The sequence below is a fragment of the Carassius gibelio genome, chromosome B9 (genome assembly GCF_023724105.1).
Source record: "Carassius gibelio isolate Cgi1373 ecotype wild population from Czech Republic chromosome B9, carGib1.2-hapl.c, whole genome shotgun sequence".
Classification (NCBI taxonomy): Eukaryota; Metazoa; Chordata; class Actinopteri; order Cypriniformes; family Cyprinidae; genus Carassius; species Carassius gibelio.
This window is the reverse complement of record NC_068404.1, coordinates 17,375,863-17,392,441: the sequence shown is the minus strand read 5'-3', so window position 1 is coordinate 17,392,441 and position 16,579 is coordinate 17,375,863. Positions and strand designations below refer to the sequence as shown.

At 38.5% G+C, this 16,579-nt stretch overlaps 1 protein-coding gene across 4 annotated transcripts; it reads right to left on the bottom strand.

Moving 5' to 3' along the window:
• Nucleotides 1-1,462: 1,462 nt before the first annotated feature.
• On the bottom strand, nt 1,463-16,031 carry LOC127965147 (M-phase phosphoprotein 8). Of its 4 annotated transcripts, none has more exons than XM_052565746.1 (15): nt 15,705-16,031; nt 10,419-10,568; nt 9,261-10,298; nt 8,971-9,021; nt 8,631-8,721; nt 8,064-8,546; nt 7,167-7,289; nt 6,911-6,999; nt 6,360-6,500; nt 6,156-6,242; nt 5,159-5,313; nt 4,876-5,033; nt 4,662-4,786; nt 4,479-4,562; nt 1,463-2,665 (listed from the first exon to the last, which is right to left on the bottom strand). In XM_052565746.1, exons 1-15 carry the CDS (start codon nt 15,801-15,803, stop codon nt 2,624-2,626), a joined length of 2,916 nt encoding a protein of 971 aa, XP_052421706.1. In that variant the 5' UTR covers nt 15,804-16,031; the 3' UTR covers nt 1,463-2,623. The 4 variants fall into 4 exon arrangements, with proteins under 4 accessions (XP_052421706.1, XP_052421707.1, XP_052421708.1 ...); XM_052565747.1 differs by having other exon boundaries at nt 9,261-10,295; nt 15,705-16,028; XM_052565748.1 differs by lacking the exon at nt 8,971-9,021 and having other exon boundaries at nt 15,705-16,025.
• Nucleotides 16,032-16,579: the final 548 nt, after the last annotated feature.

Genomic DNA, 16,579 nt, shown 5'->3' with positions numbered 1-16,579 from the left:
AACGTAAGTATTTTATTTTATTGAAGATATCAGTAGTTAGGTGAATCTACTCTGCACCATTTTATCCATTCTGTTGAAAAACTGTGCCCTTTTTAGCTTCTTTTAAGACCCACTTTCAAGTCTGCTTCTTCTAGACCAAGGGAAATCTACCAATGTGGCTACAGCAAAAATAATGTTAAGGTGTACATATTGTGATGCATGTGCCGGATATGAAACGTACATATTTATCAAAATTATATGGTTAATCAGAATAACCCAGTGTGTCTTAAGTGTTTTCAGAAAAGTTTGTTATATTTCCCTATATAAACTTTTGAACATGGCCATTTTCAGTCATAATCCAGTGTTACTAGGTTGAAGACATCCAGTGAACTGGAAAATGTCAAAAATCCAGATTGTCTTTTTGCTGCTGCCCTTAAGGCAGGGGTGTCCTGTCCTGCAGAGTTTATCTCCAACCCCCAAGTAAATACACCGTAAGAAATGAATTATGGTCTTGCTAGACATACTAGACACAAGGGCTGCACCCGAAAGCCTAGGCAGCTGACTTGCTGTCTTATGAGGCAATGTCTTTGCAGGCAGCACTTTTCATGAAGGCATTTCGTGAAAGTGATTTCAAACAGACTTCTGAGGCAGTGTAATGGTTTTATAATCTACAACAAAATAGATCAAGTTTTGGTGATAACTAAACAAATATTGAATTACTATAATATTGATTTCTCGCTAGAAAGAACATCAAAAGTGCAAAAAGTCAGAAATATACATTTACACACAAATTGAGCATCAAACGCAACTTTCAGATGCCATCTTTAGCTCAACAATCACAGAATGGAACACAGAGGATTGTGGGATATCAAAGTCAATAAAGCATACATCTATGCGGTCTTTAAAATTCGATCAGAAAAAGGTACCTCCGGAGATGGGAAGTAAAATAGAATTTGGATTCGGATGTGCCTTGATGCCTTACTGCCTTGGAATGCTGCCTCCGAAAGCAGCCTTTTAGTGCTTTTGGATGCAGCGAAGTTGGAGCTAAACCCTCCAGGACTGAGTCTGGAGACCCCTTTTTTAAAGCATACTGAATACCAGGGGTCTCCAAACACCGTCCTGCAGAGTTCAGCTCCAGACACAATTAAACACACCTGAAGCAGCTATTCAAGGTTTAAGACTTACTAGAAACTTCCAGGCAAGTGTGTTGGAGCTGGTTGGAGATACACATTTGGCAACCCACGAGCAGGATTGGACTCCCCTCCTGAAGACAGTTCTATCACATCCATCTCTAGTGCATGTTGGCAATGAGCCATCTTTCCCATCGGATCACATTCTAACATGCACTCATCTGAAACAGTCTCCTTTCCTACTCTGAATGTATGAATAAAATTAGTGGAATGGAAGTCTCTAGTGCTGCACCAATTAAGAGAATAACCGTTTATTTATTGTTGCTTTAGTAAATAGGAGAGAAGACAAAATATTGATTGTTATGGAAATATATGTACAGTTTATTTACTGTAGTCAGAAGAGGACGTGAAGCAATGAGCAGTCTTTCTCTCACTTACTAATAAAACAATGACGGGACAAAGAGAGGTAGGCAACAGAATAAAAGAACGTCACTGTACTTCAAAGCTCTTTCAAGATGAGCCCAGCTGTACATTCCGGATCTGACTCCTAGTTCAGTCATTAATAACTTTACATAATTCTCGTGAAAACTACACATGTAATCTGTATGATCACTACCAGAAGATGACCTGAGGTCATGTGCTGCATGTTGAACAGTTACATAACTACACTCTAATGTAAACTCTAATAAGAAATTGAACCGAGCTGATGTACAACCTGCCTTTCAACACATTGGAACATATATGAAAAGGGTCACATTCTCTACTAATCAGTATTAAAATAACTCGTTCTACTGATCACTCCTACTTGGATGACTTAAATCTTCCTCCTCTCAATGCAAAAACAAATTAGCCCTTACAATAGCTCACAACCCAAATGTATACATTCAAACATTTCTTCCACTATAATGGCTTCATTTTGTCAAATTTAGGATTCATGCCAATAGTTCATGCCTTTTGAAAAACCATCGCATTCTCAGGAAACAAAATATGAAAACTTGTATTTTAAAGTACACACTCTGGAGTTCAAAGTCACACTTGGGTCCGGTTTTGTTCCATCACTCACTCTGCACAAGCAATGAAGACCGAAGCACATCAGATAAGTGTATGGTCAGAACAGAACATAAAACAAAACAGTAGGTGTATCTGGAGTGATAAATTATTCTATTTAAAAGAGAAAAAAAATAAAAGGAACACTTTACAAACAAGATTTACAAATGACTTTCAGATACAAATCCAGTTTGTCACATTTGCTGACCTTCATGTGTGATGCAGTTGCTATCAAAAATCTGACTTCTGAAAACTCAATAAACACTTGCAACACTTAACCAACCGTATTTGAGTTTTGACTGTTGTTACTGAGCTGTCAGTACTACAGTTATTCCCCAAGTAAAACATAACCATTTCTAAACTCTCTCCTGCTCAGCATGTGTCACGTGTAAAACTGTAAAAGTCTCAGTTCTTGGGGAGGCCGAGCTTCTGCAGTGACCTTTGACCTGGAGGGGAGCACTGTGGCATCACTGTAGTTGGACTCTGTATGCACAAATTAGCAATTTAACCTGTGGAAAAAGTGAAACACACACATCCTAATTACTACATTTTAATTACCATAAGGCTTGCTTAGCTTAGTTTCCACTTTTTCATGACCTTTCCGGTCTGAATTGATTAAGGATATTTAACAATCAAATTAAATAATCATTCAGAATGGATCATTAAAAAGAACCACACACAACGATTCTCGGTAACACTTTATAATAACTGTACACTATTACTCATTAATTAAGCATTAGTAAACAGATAATTCATAATTTATAAAGCATTAATAGACAGTAATAAGCAGTTTATAAATACAGATATAAATGCTTTATTCTTGATTTAAAAGCATATCTATAATGTGTTTAATAATTGTATTTTCATTATTCATGATCAATTTATCATTTCCCAATGAAGTATAGCATTATTTACAAACCAGTTATTTAGGAGTTGCCAGTGATTCATAAGTTCACAAGAAATGTAGTAAATTCAGGTAGTTATAAAGCATTTAGTAGTGGTCAGTTAACTATTTATGTGAGCTCATCTAAAGTGAGTCTAGTTATGCCTTGTAAAGCATTTATAAAGGATATTTAAAGGCTCAGTTATCTTCTAAACAAAAAAACGGAAACAAACACCACACAGTGATACAGAACAGAGAAATATTTACAGCCTTTAAATCTCATTTGTAAAAGCTTTACAAGGCATAAATAGTCCTCACTTTAGATGAGCTCACAAAAATAGTTAACAACTACATGTGTTTTATAACTACCTGAATTAACCCTGAATTACAGTAGAAATACATGTTAATAAACCATTTATTAACACTATAAGTAACTATTACTATACAAGTAGCTCTTATTTTATGTATGAATGCACATTTAAATAGTTTATTAATCATTTACTTACCATTTTTAAGTGGTCTTTTGAACCATTGACTACTCCTTAATAACTGGTGTGTAAATAATGCTATACTTAATTTAGAAATGATAAATTGATCATTAATAAAGTATGAAAAACAATTATTAAATACATTATAGATATGCTTTTAAATCAGGTATAAAGCATTTATATCTGTATTTATAAACTGCTTATAAATGTCTATTAATGCTTTATAAATGATGAATTAACTGTTTCCTAATGCTTAACTAATGATTAATAGCATACAGTGTTACCCGATTCTCTAACAAATAAGATATTTTCATGACTTTGAGGCAAAAAAAAATTAAACTGAACATTTTAATTGAAGTAGCATAAGATATTTTCTTCTATACTGATGTACAACTGAGGGGAAAAATGAAGGGCAGGTTCTATCTGTCAGTTGCTGTTTGGATGGAGGTACATCTGAATGCAATTAACTGGTCATCTTTATTCTTATTTCACTTAAAGGTCAAGTTTCGATATTTTCATAAACAATTTCCAGGTCAAAAAATAAACATACAAGGATTAAATGTTCACAAAACGATCAATAACATGCATTTAAAAACTAGAATGTTCATTTTATGCTAACTTTAACAATCCTGATATTTCCAAAGATCCATGGAAACCCAGTTAACGACAAGTAGCTCTTATTTTATAGAGCCCTATCTCAATTATTCACACTTGCTTTTGTGTAGGGCTTAACAATTATCCAATATTAATATATATTGCGATATATGATTTTTAAACATTTCTGACATTTCAAAACTCATTCCCAGTGTTTCCCATCCATTTGATTTCTTTGTGGCAGTGGACTTTAAAAATCAAAACATGGCGCACCCTATTTTGGTGCATGTTCAAGCATTTATAAAGCAGTATTTAAACCATCTCACATAAATAATAATGTGCTCCAGTTCTAGGTACCTTTGCTGTGGGCGACTCTGCCAGACGGATGAACAGTTTGTTGGTTCCCTGAACAGGACTGAAAGAGTATATGAAATGGCTGTCCTGCAGGGGGAGCAGCACACAGAGTGTGAGAGACCGCAGACATTCAACAAAGCAAAGAGACAATCTGAATAAGGATCGATTGTGACATCAGTGTCTTACCAAGAAGATGGGCAGCTGAAACTTATCATTCAGGACCACAGCATGGACACTACAGGGCCCACAGAGTCTAGCTGTGATCTCAGTAAGGAAGTTTGCATGGAAGATAAAAAGCAGGATGCCAGATCCTGAGACAGAAAGCACAATAATGGCACTGTAATTCGAAAAATAAAACCGCAGTGATTGAGAACAGAAGAATTTGAAGCCAGTATTTCACCTTCTGCGGGTGTGTGTTGAGGGGGTTTGTAGTTAAATTCCAGCGAAAAATCTGGTCCCTCGCACAATCTGTGGCAAGCCAAAGAGAATACAGGTTCCAGCAGGGCCAGTCGCGTTTCAAAATAAGCTCTGATTGTCTCCTCCGCCACAGTTGATAACCTACAAGATGCATTTCACATATGCCCTTTATTTTAATAGTGAGACTTTTTATCCTGCCCGTGTTCTATATCTTATATATATATATATGTGGAGGTGTTTGAATAACTCAGCATTGAAACACTCACGTTTGCATATGGTCTTTGATGAGATCATACACCATCAAATTGTTGCTAAGTTTGGCATTGTGCAAGGCAGTGTTCTTGTGTTTAGACAAGATGTTGCAGTCAGCTCCATATTCCAACAGGAGGCGAACCACATCTGCATTACCCCTCTTACAAGCCTTAGAGAGAATAATTCAACAAACAGCACTCAGTACATATTAAATGTTATAACCTAAAAGTGCAAACTGTCTGATAGCTAGAGAATAACGTAATCATAACTTAACTTAATATATACTAAAATATATATATATACGCTTGAATACCTCAAGCGTGTGAGAGTAATGTTACACCCATTAATATATTGTAATCCCGTCCAGTCGAAGCGACGAGACATAAACATAATACCCATTATAAATGTGATATAAACATGATTTCTAGTCGTGTCATCTTTTGGAAGGCCAAACAAAGTAGTTTCACTTTTTCAACGAAACAGGGTCACACACCACGGCCTTGAGTGAGTGGAGCCCGGAGGCCTAGAGTGAACCACTGCAATTACATTTATAATGTTACAAAAAAAAATTCAACTTCAATAAATGCTATTTTTTTTAATTCTATTTATCAAAGAAACCTGAAAAAAAGCATCATAGTTTTCAAAAAAATATTAGGCGACAAATCTGCTTTCAACATTGATAAATGTTTCTCGAGCAGCAAATCAGCATATTAGAATGACTTCTGAAGGATCATGTGACACTGAAGACTGGAGTAATGACTGCTGAAAATTCAGCTTTGCATCACATGAATAAGATACAATTAAAAGTATTTTTTAATTGTAATAATATTTCATATGACTATTTTTACTGTATTTTCGATGAAATGCAGTTTGATGAGCTTAAAAGTAGTTGTTTTTTCTTTCAAAAACATTTGTAACATTATGCTAATGAACCCACACATCTGAATGATTAACAAACCAGTTTCTGTTTGTAGAGATCTAACGTACAGGTCAATATAACACCCTTCTCACCTTCATGAGAGCTGTTTCTCCTGCCACAGTTTGGGCATTCACGGATGCTCCCGCCTCTAGAAGAATGGCCACTGTCGTCAAGAAGTTCTGCACCAAACAGAACAATGAGTATTTAAATAAATATACTAATACTCTCTGGTATTAGAGAATGGAGTGAAAACAGTCATCAAAAGAGTTCCTGAACAGAGCAGTTCTGTTCTGCACCTTTTCAGCAGCGTGCATCAGGGCAGTGGTGCCATTCTTCTGTCTAGCATTGACCTTCACTCCTTTCTTAATGAGCAGCCTGAGGACGTCATCCTGACCGCCTGCAGCAGCCAGCAGTGTTAAAGACATGCCGCTGGAGTCCTGCAGGTGGCAGCACAAACAAAACATTCAAAGATGTACACATGGCACCCTCCCAAATAGCAATAAAACCATGGGATGGAGGTATGGCTTCTCTGCAGAAGGTACAGTTAGTCTCTGCTAGTAGATGCTCTAATTACACCATCCTGATTAAAAAAAAAGTTTCTTTATGGATTCAATACAAATATTTCAATATATTAAATGTTTTATCAAATATTAACAGATAACTTTCTCTGGTACTATAGACAAGTATGTTTGACTGAAACCACTGACTCAGTAATAGTTAACCCATGATTGATGAACAGCAGCAGCATGACCCAGGTCTCTGATGGATGATTAATAAAGATTCAAGACAGGCAGAGAGAGAGAGAAAAAAAAAGAGAGGAAGAGCGAAAAGGAATTAAGTAACATACCTCCTGGTCCAGATTGTAGTCCTCTTTGGAACTGAGCGCACGTTTTACCGCCAGGTAATTCCCATTCTTCACTGCTTCGCGCAGCTCAGCTGAAAGTTACATGGTAAGCAGAGCAAGGGAGAAGAGGAGAGGAAAATGATGAAGAAAACTTAAAATCAACTGAAAACTGAAATGTTACAATAAATGAAAGATGGGCCTGAAATATGCCATTCAGGAGGGATTTGTGCTGTTGTTTTCCTGTGCTGTTATCACTCACCGGGAGTTAAGGCCAGCGGAGAGAGATTCTCATCCTCTCCATTCAAGTGTTTCTGAAAGTCCTCCAGTGTCATCCAGTCCAGCTTGAGCTCCACCCCAAGATTAAGAGATGGTGGTCCCCTGTCTGTCTCACAGAAACACTGTGATTAGCATCCCCACTATATCAGCTACTACATGCATAGCCTATTATACATATTTAATAGATAAATGCTATTTGATCAAATAGGACGTATTCTTCCATTCGAAAATAGCTACTGATTCGGGGCAACAAATTCATTTTTAGCAATTTTTCTTACAAATATAGTTATTAAAAACCTAGTTTGCTTTGCTTGTTTGTAGGCTAGAAAATTGGCCAAAAATGGAGATATTAGTATTTTTAATAAATAAATAAAAAACATAAGAAAAATTATGATTGTAATATCTTAAGAGTACTTAAGAAAAATATTACATTACAAATATTACATAAAATATAATTAAATGTTAAACCATGTTTAACCATCAAGCTTTGATTTTAAGCTTTTCTTTTCAAATTTTGATAAGCACTTTTCATTAGAAGTATGTAAGGATGGTAGGAGCTTGTCGTGTTTTGAAATGCGTGCCGTCAACAACCCCAGAACTCAGAGCAGATGCAGAGATGGGTTCGAACAGAGTTACTTTGAGACACTGAAAACACCAGATCATGAGCTGCTCAAGTGTAAAAGAACATAAAGCCACCCTTCACTCTAAAACACTGTGCATATTTAATTAAATTGCAACCTTTTCAGTTTGATCATCTCACTAAAATAATTGATAATCACTGTTTATCAATTAACCGTTTATCACTAGTGCAAATGGAACAGAATGAAGGTGTCTCAAGACATGTTTTTAAAAGTTGAATAACTTTTTGCCAAATACAAACCAGGAATTTTGTCTGAGCGCTCCATGGTGTCCTGGGAGTCCTGATTGTCATCGCAGGTGCTGAAGACCCGTGATTCACTGTCATCCCTCTTTCTCCTCTTCTTGTCCTTCCATCTGGAGTCTTCTGTTGAGTCAGGAGACGCTATTGGCTCAGTCATGGACTTTCTTTCCAGCCGCTCTTGCCGGGCCTCCTCTGCAAGCCTCTGTGCCTCCTCCATGCGTGCTTTTCTCTCCCGTTGGGCTTCCTCTATTCTCTCTTTCTTCTTTCTCTCCTCTTCTTCAATCCTTTCTTTCCTCTTTCTCTCCTCTTCTTCCAACTTTTCTTTCCTCTTCCTTTGCTCTTCCTCTCTCTGCTCTCGTTGTAATTCCTCCTTAGACTTGGGGGGCGGCTCATCTGATTTATCACTTTTCTCCATCTCAGACGCTCCCTTCTCCTGTTTCTCATCGATCTCCATAGAGACGGGACTCTGAGCAGGTCGAGGCACTGGTAGGAGAAGGATGTAGTGGTTAATCAAACAAAAAAACACAAGACCATTCAAACTTTAATTGAGCTTCTAATTAATTTTACCATCTTTTGCCTTCTCAGTCTTGTCTGAATCAGGTTTCCGTGCAGGAGACTGCTTTGACGATTTTGATTTCTTGTCATTTTTCCCTGCACCCTGTAAAACAAGTGGGAAATAGTCAAATCACAAACACAAAAAATGTCTGTAAGCGTTTTTTTAATTCTTAAACAATCACTTAATTGGTTACAGAAAGATATATAAAGAAATTACAACTTATTTAATGAGGACACATTAAATTGATCAAAAATGACAGTAAATACAAAGATTGAAGGAAAAAATTATTTCCACAAAAAAATATTAAGGAGCACAACTGTGTTCAAAATTGATAAGAAATGAACATCAAACCATATTAGAATGTCTTTTCTGAAGGAGCATGTGACACTGAAGACTGGTTAACTGTTGAAAATTCAACGAATGGAATAAAATACATAAAAAAATACATTCAAATAGAAAACAGGTGAGAATACTAAACTGTAACAATGATTCACACAAAAAATTATACACTTTTCGCTGTATTTTGGTCAAATTACACTTTTTTTTCTTTGAATTAGCATAATACTAATCTGGTACTAGTTGCAAAAACAGCAAAAAAGGAAAGGAAGAGAATGGGTTACATCAGAGTTTTAGGCCTGTACCTTCGGAGTTGCATTCTTGTTCTGGTCCGCTTGTCTCCTCGGTACCCGATCTTTTGCTTCACAGTTCAACAGGAACTTCTCAAACAAGTTAGAGGCACCTCCCTTCTCACCAGCTTCTTCCTTCGGCTCCTCCTCTTTGGGCTTGATGGGGGCTGTTGATGTTGTAGAGGATGAGGAGGAGGAAAATGCAGACGAGAGCTTCTGAGAAGATGGGGCTGCTTCCTGCCCTTTGCTTTTAACCTTCGACTTGGGTATGGACGTAGGTGCCCCCGTGTCACTGGAGTCGGGCTCTTCCTCGCTGCGAGAAGACTTGCTAGTGCTCTTGCTACTAGTAAAGCTCTTGTGCTTGCTTGCACCACTTTCTTTAGACGTGGCTGTTGAAACCTCTACTTTTTTAGGCTTCTTCTCTTGAATCAGGTCTTTGAAACCTTGCAGCTTCAGGTCAGACTTGGCCTTTTTCTGCTTGGCCTGCTTGAGATCACCTCCACTCTCACCCCTCACAGATTTGTCGGTGGTTTTTGCTGTTGTGGTTTTAAAGGAATCATTTGTTTCTGTGTTCGTCGTATCATCCGTGTGGGACTCAGAGGGCACGTCGCTCTTCTCATCCTCTTCATCCGAAGTATCGATCTCTTTTCTTGACTTGACTTTCTTTTTCTTGCCATCCTCTCCACTCTCTTTCCTCTGCTTTCCTCTATCTTTATGTTTGTCAAGTTTCTTTTGTTTCTTAGGAGTAACCGGGGCATCCTCCTCATCAGATTCGATGAGCCTCTTCTTTGTGTCTTTTTTAGGAGGTTCAGGGGAAGGATCCCTGCTCTCCACCTCCTCCTCATCAGACTCAGGGGCAGGCCGAGGCTTATCTTCCCACCATTTTTCCTTCTTTTTCTTCTTCTTTTCCTTCACAGGCATCTCATCATCTGATTCCTCCACTTTCTTCTTTTTCTTCTTCTTTTTCTTCTTTATAGGCGATTCTTTGTGTTTTTCTTTATCACTGTCGCTCTCAGAATCGGCATCGAACAGATCACTCTTCATGGGCAGCTTCTAGGCACAATGGAGCACAATCAATATTCACAAAGACTGCATCAAGTAAACCTGATGTTGCATTGTCTGTACAAGCTCTTAGAAAAACTGTCATGTGAACACACATCTAAACAATCTCACCATGCCAGTTTCCTTCTTTGGCTTTATCTCAGCCAGGGCCTTCTTGTAGGCAAGCAGCACCTCCCTGCAGTCGTCCAAGTGTGCCTCAGGCTCCCAGGTGTCATCGTCCGAAGAATAGTTCTTCCATCGCACTCGGTACAGCACCACTCCCTGTAAAAATGTCAGAGGTCAATGATCATGGTCTGCAAGATGGATATCTACAATCTCCAGACAGTATTGACAGTAATGTACATTAAAGGTGCAATACTAGATCTTGGAAAATGCTAACTTTAGCCTGATAGCACTGAAAGCGTATGTCCCACCCTTCCTGCAAATCACCGCCCAAAGCCAGACGTCCTGAACACATGAACACGCACAGACCAGACGATCAGAGACAACATTACTACAATACATCATGTGTTATTAACCGGTGAGAAAGGTTTATAGTACAGTTAGTAACCGTACTACAATACCAGGAAGGAAGGTCAGGTTGTTGATGTTGGCCTGCCATTCTCGATCTGTCTGCATAGTGTGCATGAACATGCTGATGACGTAGGGAAGTCTGCTCGGACCAAACATTTTGATTGGACGAAAATTTCACATTTAGACACATTTAGACAACTTAACTTAAAGGTGCTGTATGTAGGATTGACACAGAGTGGTTGAACTAGGTATTGCTGTCCTCCTCAGACTTGTATGACAACATTGTGATGCATCGTAATCGAATCATGTTCTAATCATGAGATACCCATAGATTCCCCTACCGTTGTCTGCATCTACAAGTTTCTGTGAGTGCTGTTGCGCTCATTTGTTTTGTTTCCTGAACAAGTCTTTCTCACACATTCACTCTGCTGCATCTGTTACGACACAAATTCATTATCAATCCCGGTTCAAAACGGAAGACAGACTGTCCGGTCACCGGTCTCGGCCGATCGTGCAGAAAACCAGCTAATTCCGGTCCCTAGCCAGTCGATTGGTGCATCTCTAATAAAAATACTACTAAGACTGTAGTGTCAGACATCTACCTCATATTGTCACTAGTGTCATGCACTACATGAAAGAGCGAAGACAAGGGTGATGTTTATAGGAGGCATTAATGCAGTAATTAAGCACCACAGATCAGACAGATTTCAAAGGGAAGTTCATTATCTGCTGTGTTGCTAAGTAACAAACACAGCTGATTCCTTGTTCCTCGTGGGGAAGTCGTGGCCTAATGGTTAGAGGGTTGGACTCCCAATCGAAGGGTTGTGAGTTCTAGTCTCTGGCCGGATGGAATTGTGGGTGGGGGTAGTGCATGAACAGCTCTCTCTCCACCTTCAATACCATGACTTAGGTGCCCTTGAGCAAGGCATCGAACCCCCAACTGCTCCCCGGGCGCCGCAGCATAAATGGCTGCCCACTGCTCCGGGTGTGTGCTCACAGTGTGTGTGTGTGTGTGTGTGTTCACTGCTCTGTGTGTGTGCATTTCGGATGGGTTAAATGCAGAGCACAAATTCTGAGCATGGGTCACCATACTTGGCTGAATGTCACTTCACTTTCACTTTATTTCCTGTGACTCTATCTGGAGGATTAATAATAGCTAAAGCCAAATAATATTTTATAGCTGTTGTATGTTAATCCAAAGTTGTCTTTATCTTAAAGTGTGAGATACTGCAAATAGGTTCACACCTATTTCGAGACCCTTGGCTTAGATTAGAGTGCTAGTTTCCTGTACAACTGCCTCTGTGCAGGAACAAGCAACAGTGAGAAGCAGTTAATCACAGTATTTATGTAAACAAGCGAGTTAAAGACGTGTGTGTGTGTGTGTGTGTGTGCCAAAGCACAGTAGTCTAGTAAGCACAGGCTGTCAGATGATCTGAGAGTGGTTTTTACTGGCTCACAGCCATCACTGACGGTCTCGCGTTGCAGTCAGTATGAATGGACACCAATCGGATAAAGTCGTGTCGGATGCCGAGACTGACATTCAGAGATACAGATATAAATATTTCTCATTCAAAAAGCTGTATATTATTACAGCTTTCTTGCATGGCCACAAATGAACAAGGTCTCAATACAGAAATACCACTGGAAATGACTACAAAGTATCAGATATTCAAAATGTGAGGGCAAACAAATGACAAAATATTCTATGTAATCAAATGTTAAATATCTTTATGTGACTAATTATGGGTTTAATGACAATGACAACATAACAGTGACCTTAAGCAGTCACACTGTTTTTAATACACTACTTTTCAAAAGGCGTCTGTAAGATTTTTTTTTTCTTCCGCTTATGCTCAACAAAGCTGCATTTATTTGATCAAAAATACAAATACAAATATTATTACAATTAACAGTTTTTTATTTGAATATATTCTAAAATGTAATATATTCCTGCCATGGCAAAGCTGAATTTCACAGGTAGTGAATGATCACAGGTAGTCTTGAATAAAGTATTGATGTAATTTTATACAAAAGTCAGTTGTTTCAGGCTAAGAATTTCATGTAAATTCTGAACTTTGTGACAATATATGGACACCCTTTGTTTTACATCGTTAGGAAAAATAGCCTCAAGAAATAAAACAAATAATATTGGAATTTCATTGGAAAACAAATAAATTCTGACACTGATTTCTCTATAATAGACAACAAAATGCTGCAGTAAAAAAGGAGATATAAGAGGCAGCAGTGTCAGTGAAATGGGACAACAGTGGAAAAAAAAAGAGCAAAAAGTGAAATATTGTTGCACACAAACTTAAAATATGACATTATGCTCCATGTATCTAAGTGACTTTAAAAAGCTTTTTTAATTTAAGTCTAGACAATAAAAGACCCACTGAGGAAGATCCTCTCACATTCAAATACATCCAGTCACCCCACACATTACAGATACTGCAAATCAGTGACTGCAGTAGATCTGACTCTAGTTCAAAGGGCACGGAGCACTACAAAATTGGATTTCACATGCCTTGTGTGTTATCTGTCCTCTAAACACTGACCTCCTCAATACACTTTACCAAGGCTTATCAATCTCCACCAACAGACTTTCAGCTACAACCGAGTTGTCTGTAATTCTATTCTATTGCCGCGTTTCCACCGAAATTACCCAGAACATTTGTACCAGGAGCTTTTTTCCCCCCAGGCCTGTTGCTTTCTGTGCTTCCACCACAGTGTAAAGTACCGGGAAGATTAGGCAAATAGACATATGACGTAGGTCTGCGCGCCTTTCTCAATACAAAGTACTGCTGATTTAAAAAAAAAAGAAAGAAAGAAAAAAAAAAGTACGCTGATTTTGGACATGCATCCTCGGTAGTTAGTTCAGACTTTGTGCATTCATCTCAGGAGTTTGATGTCCGCAAGTCCGGTAAATCTATAAACAGCAGCTTACTTAACTTCAGTCAGCTCGTCTTGGCTACTGCAATTTTCCTTACTGTATATTTACAATAAAACGAAATAGGATATCAAATACCACTGCCTCCTTTGGTTTTCATTTAAGCATAATAACAGCTGCAGAAATGTACTTAGTTCAGGGATATGTGTATATACAGCCATTACAATGAAACGAAGTATTATATAGACTTGCCTTTTTTATTTTCATTTAACATATAGATAAATTGAGAACAGACCAAAGAAAACCTGTTAGATTTACCCCGCAGCTGAATTATATTTTATGTTTAACCACTAAAGACACATCAGAGCCAGCGGCACATATCAGAAGGTATATCCCAGGAGAGGTTGCTTCTCTTCGGATAGATGATCACTGAGCTCCCGCTGATCGAGTGGAGCTCACCGTCTCCGAGAACGGCGAAACACATTTCTAAATAGGCGCTGTCTTTATAAATACACCACAGATTTGAGTTTTAAACAACTACATTCTTGCCTGAAATACTTTAAAAATTACATTTCATGACACAATAACAGTAATATTTTGAAAATGTTGATCCGAACAAATGGTGGTTGAACTCAACCAATGCTGCGTGGACTCAACCAATCAGCATGTTTAGCGCCAAAGTCCCGCCCCCGAAAGTACCGGAACTTTGAAAAAGTACCACCTCACCAGCAGGGACTTTCTGAGGGGCATTTTTTTTTACCCGGAACTTTATTTAGTTCCTGGTTCCTGCGGTGGAAACACACCAAGTACCAGGCCAAAGTCCCTAGTTCCTGGGTAAAGTTCCTGCGGTGGAAACGCGGCTTATCACTATCACTTATCAGTTAGACTTTTTTTCTGCTCACTTTGCTTCTTCATTATCTGTCTTCCTTTTCCTCTAGGTTATTTAATAACAAACCTCCCATTGTCACTAACACCTGTTCTTTGAGTATTAATGACGCACAGTTCCATAAACACAACACACACACATGCCCTTGTGATATTTCTAGATTTGGCACAGCTGAGTGTAGCTTCACCAAAATAAACTAAAGCAGTCTGGCATGAATTGATCAGTCATTCTTGCATTTAACACAGCTAGAAAACCCCTAATAAAACAGTATCCCAGAATTTACTCAGTCAGCACTTCACATCTGCTCAGGCAACATAGGATCTCCAGACCTGAAGGTGACGAAAGTGGTCTGAAAATGATATACCCCTCTCTCTCTTCATGAGAGCCCAAAAGGTCTTTGCATAAAGCACCTAGACAGGAACAGGGAAACACAGACTCCAAACAGATCCCGACTCTAACTCACATCTCCAAAAACGCTACACACTTCCACAGACCAAATCCATGTCTAAAACGGCTCCCTACAGTACAGCAACACTATTTAAGGAAAATGCTGAATCATTGTTACGCATTCCCGTCAGAAGCATGTGCATAATATTTAATCATCCATAAGTTTTTTTTATTAATTTCTATCTAAAGAGAACTAATAATGTGCCGTTTCAGATATAACAGCGCGGATGATGTAAATAAGGGCGCTCGAATGACTGCCACTGCTGTTAACGGTATTCATCTCTGTAAAACTGCACTGCTAGTGTTCGGCACTCATTTTGCCCGTTTGTAGATTGGGTTTAAAGTGGAAATTGATCTAGATTTTAAGCCGATTTGATATAAACAACAAGACCCCTAGAAAACGAATTTGACTCGCGCCTTTGCTCGTGGCTCAAACTAGGCTAACCGTCAGAAAGTTACAACAAGGTGATTACAGCCTATTCTGCCCTGCGGGAAGTTGGTGTTTTAAGGCGAACATGCCCTAAAATCACCATTTGGAGTATTTCTTTGACCGTATCCTATGAATTATACACGTGTGTGCATTATTTATTACTGACAGTAATAGCTACATGCTACGTCGCTAGCAAAGATGGCATCCGCAGCTCTTCCACAAATACACTCTTACCTCCTCCACTCGCATGTCAATAATCCTCTCCACTTCATATACATCTTCTTCATCCTGTTCGCTGTCTCCAGGTTCCGCTCTCTCGGCTCCGGAAGCCATTTATGCTTTAACTAAGCAAAATATTGACGCTATGTGTTGTTCAGATGCGTGCTAACAGCATGAAGGCCGCACGGCAGCCGAACTATTGCACAAACACACACTGATAGAGTAGCAGAACTGTCGCGATAGAACTCGGACTCTGTGTTGCCAGATCGCGCAAGAAAGAGGCGCAGTATTGCCTGGAAAAAAACACCTACAAGGTCGCGTGTGGTGAGCAGACGTGGCAACATGGGGAGTACTACAACAGGAGGAGGATCCGTGTGTGTGTGTGTGTGTAAACGGCGACAGATGATATGACTGAGGTTATCTTCCACTGCTAAATATATCACAGGCGACAAAAAGACAGCTAGAAAAAGAGGGGTGAAGTGACTTTCGCTGAAGTAAATCTTTTGACTTTTCAAGATGTTAAACATTAAAAATAAATATTTCATTTAAGATTATAAATGAAATAAAATATGTATTTTTAAAAAGCCTAATAACTTAAAATAATCTATTTGTTTATAAATAAATGAGCATTTTCGACATCACTTTTTAGTAAGGGGAAACAATAACCGACTTTTACAAATTCAAGTAAACATTCCTGGCTATAAAGCTCATTTTGATTCTGATCCGTCAATTATTTCTTCAAATAATTAGAAGATACCCCACCCCCCACACACACTTCTGTGTATTTTATATTTTACACACAGTAAACATTCGACTGGACACTTCTGCTTTTTTTCCCCTTAGGTTCTGATAAAATGGTATCCATAAAATCTCAGAGACTAGAATGTGTT

Coding starts and splice junctions, on each gene's coding strand:
- LOC127965147 (XM_052565746.1), bottom strand. CDS start 15,803: ATGGCTTCCGGAGCCGAGAGAGCGGAACCTGGAGACAGCGAACAGGAT. Junction 5,034..5,158: donor ATCAAAGACCATATGCAAAC/GTGAGTGTTTCA, acceptor TGCATCTTGTAG/GTTATCAACTGTGGCGGAGG. Junction 4,563..4,661: donor TTCAGCTGCCCATCTTCTTG/GTAAGACACTGA, acceptor CTCCCCCTGCAG/GACAGCCATTTCATATACTC.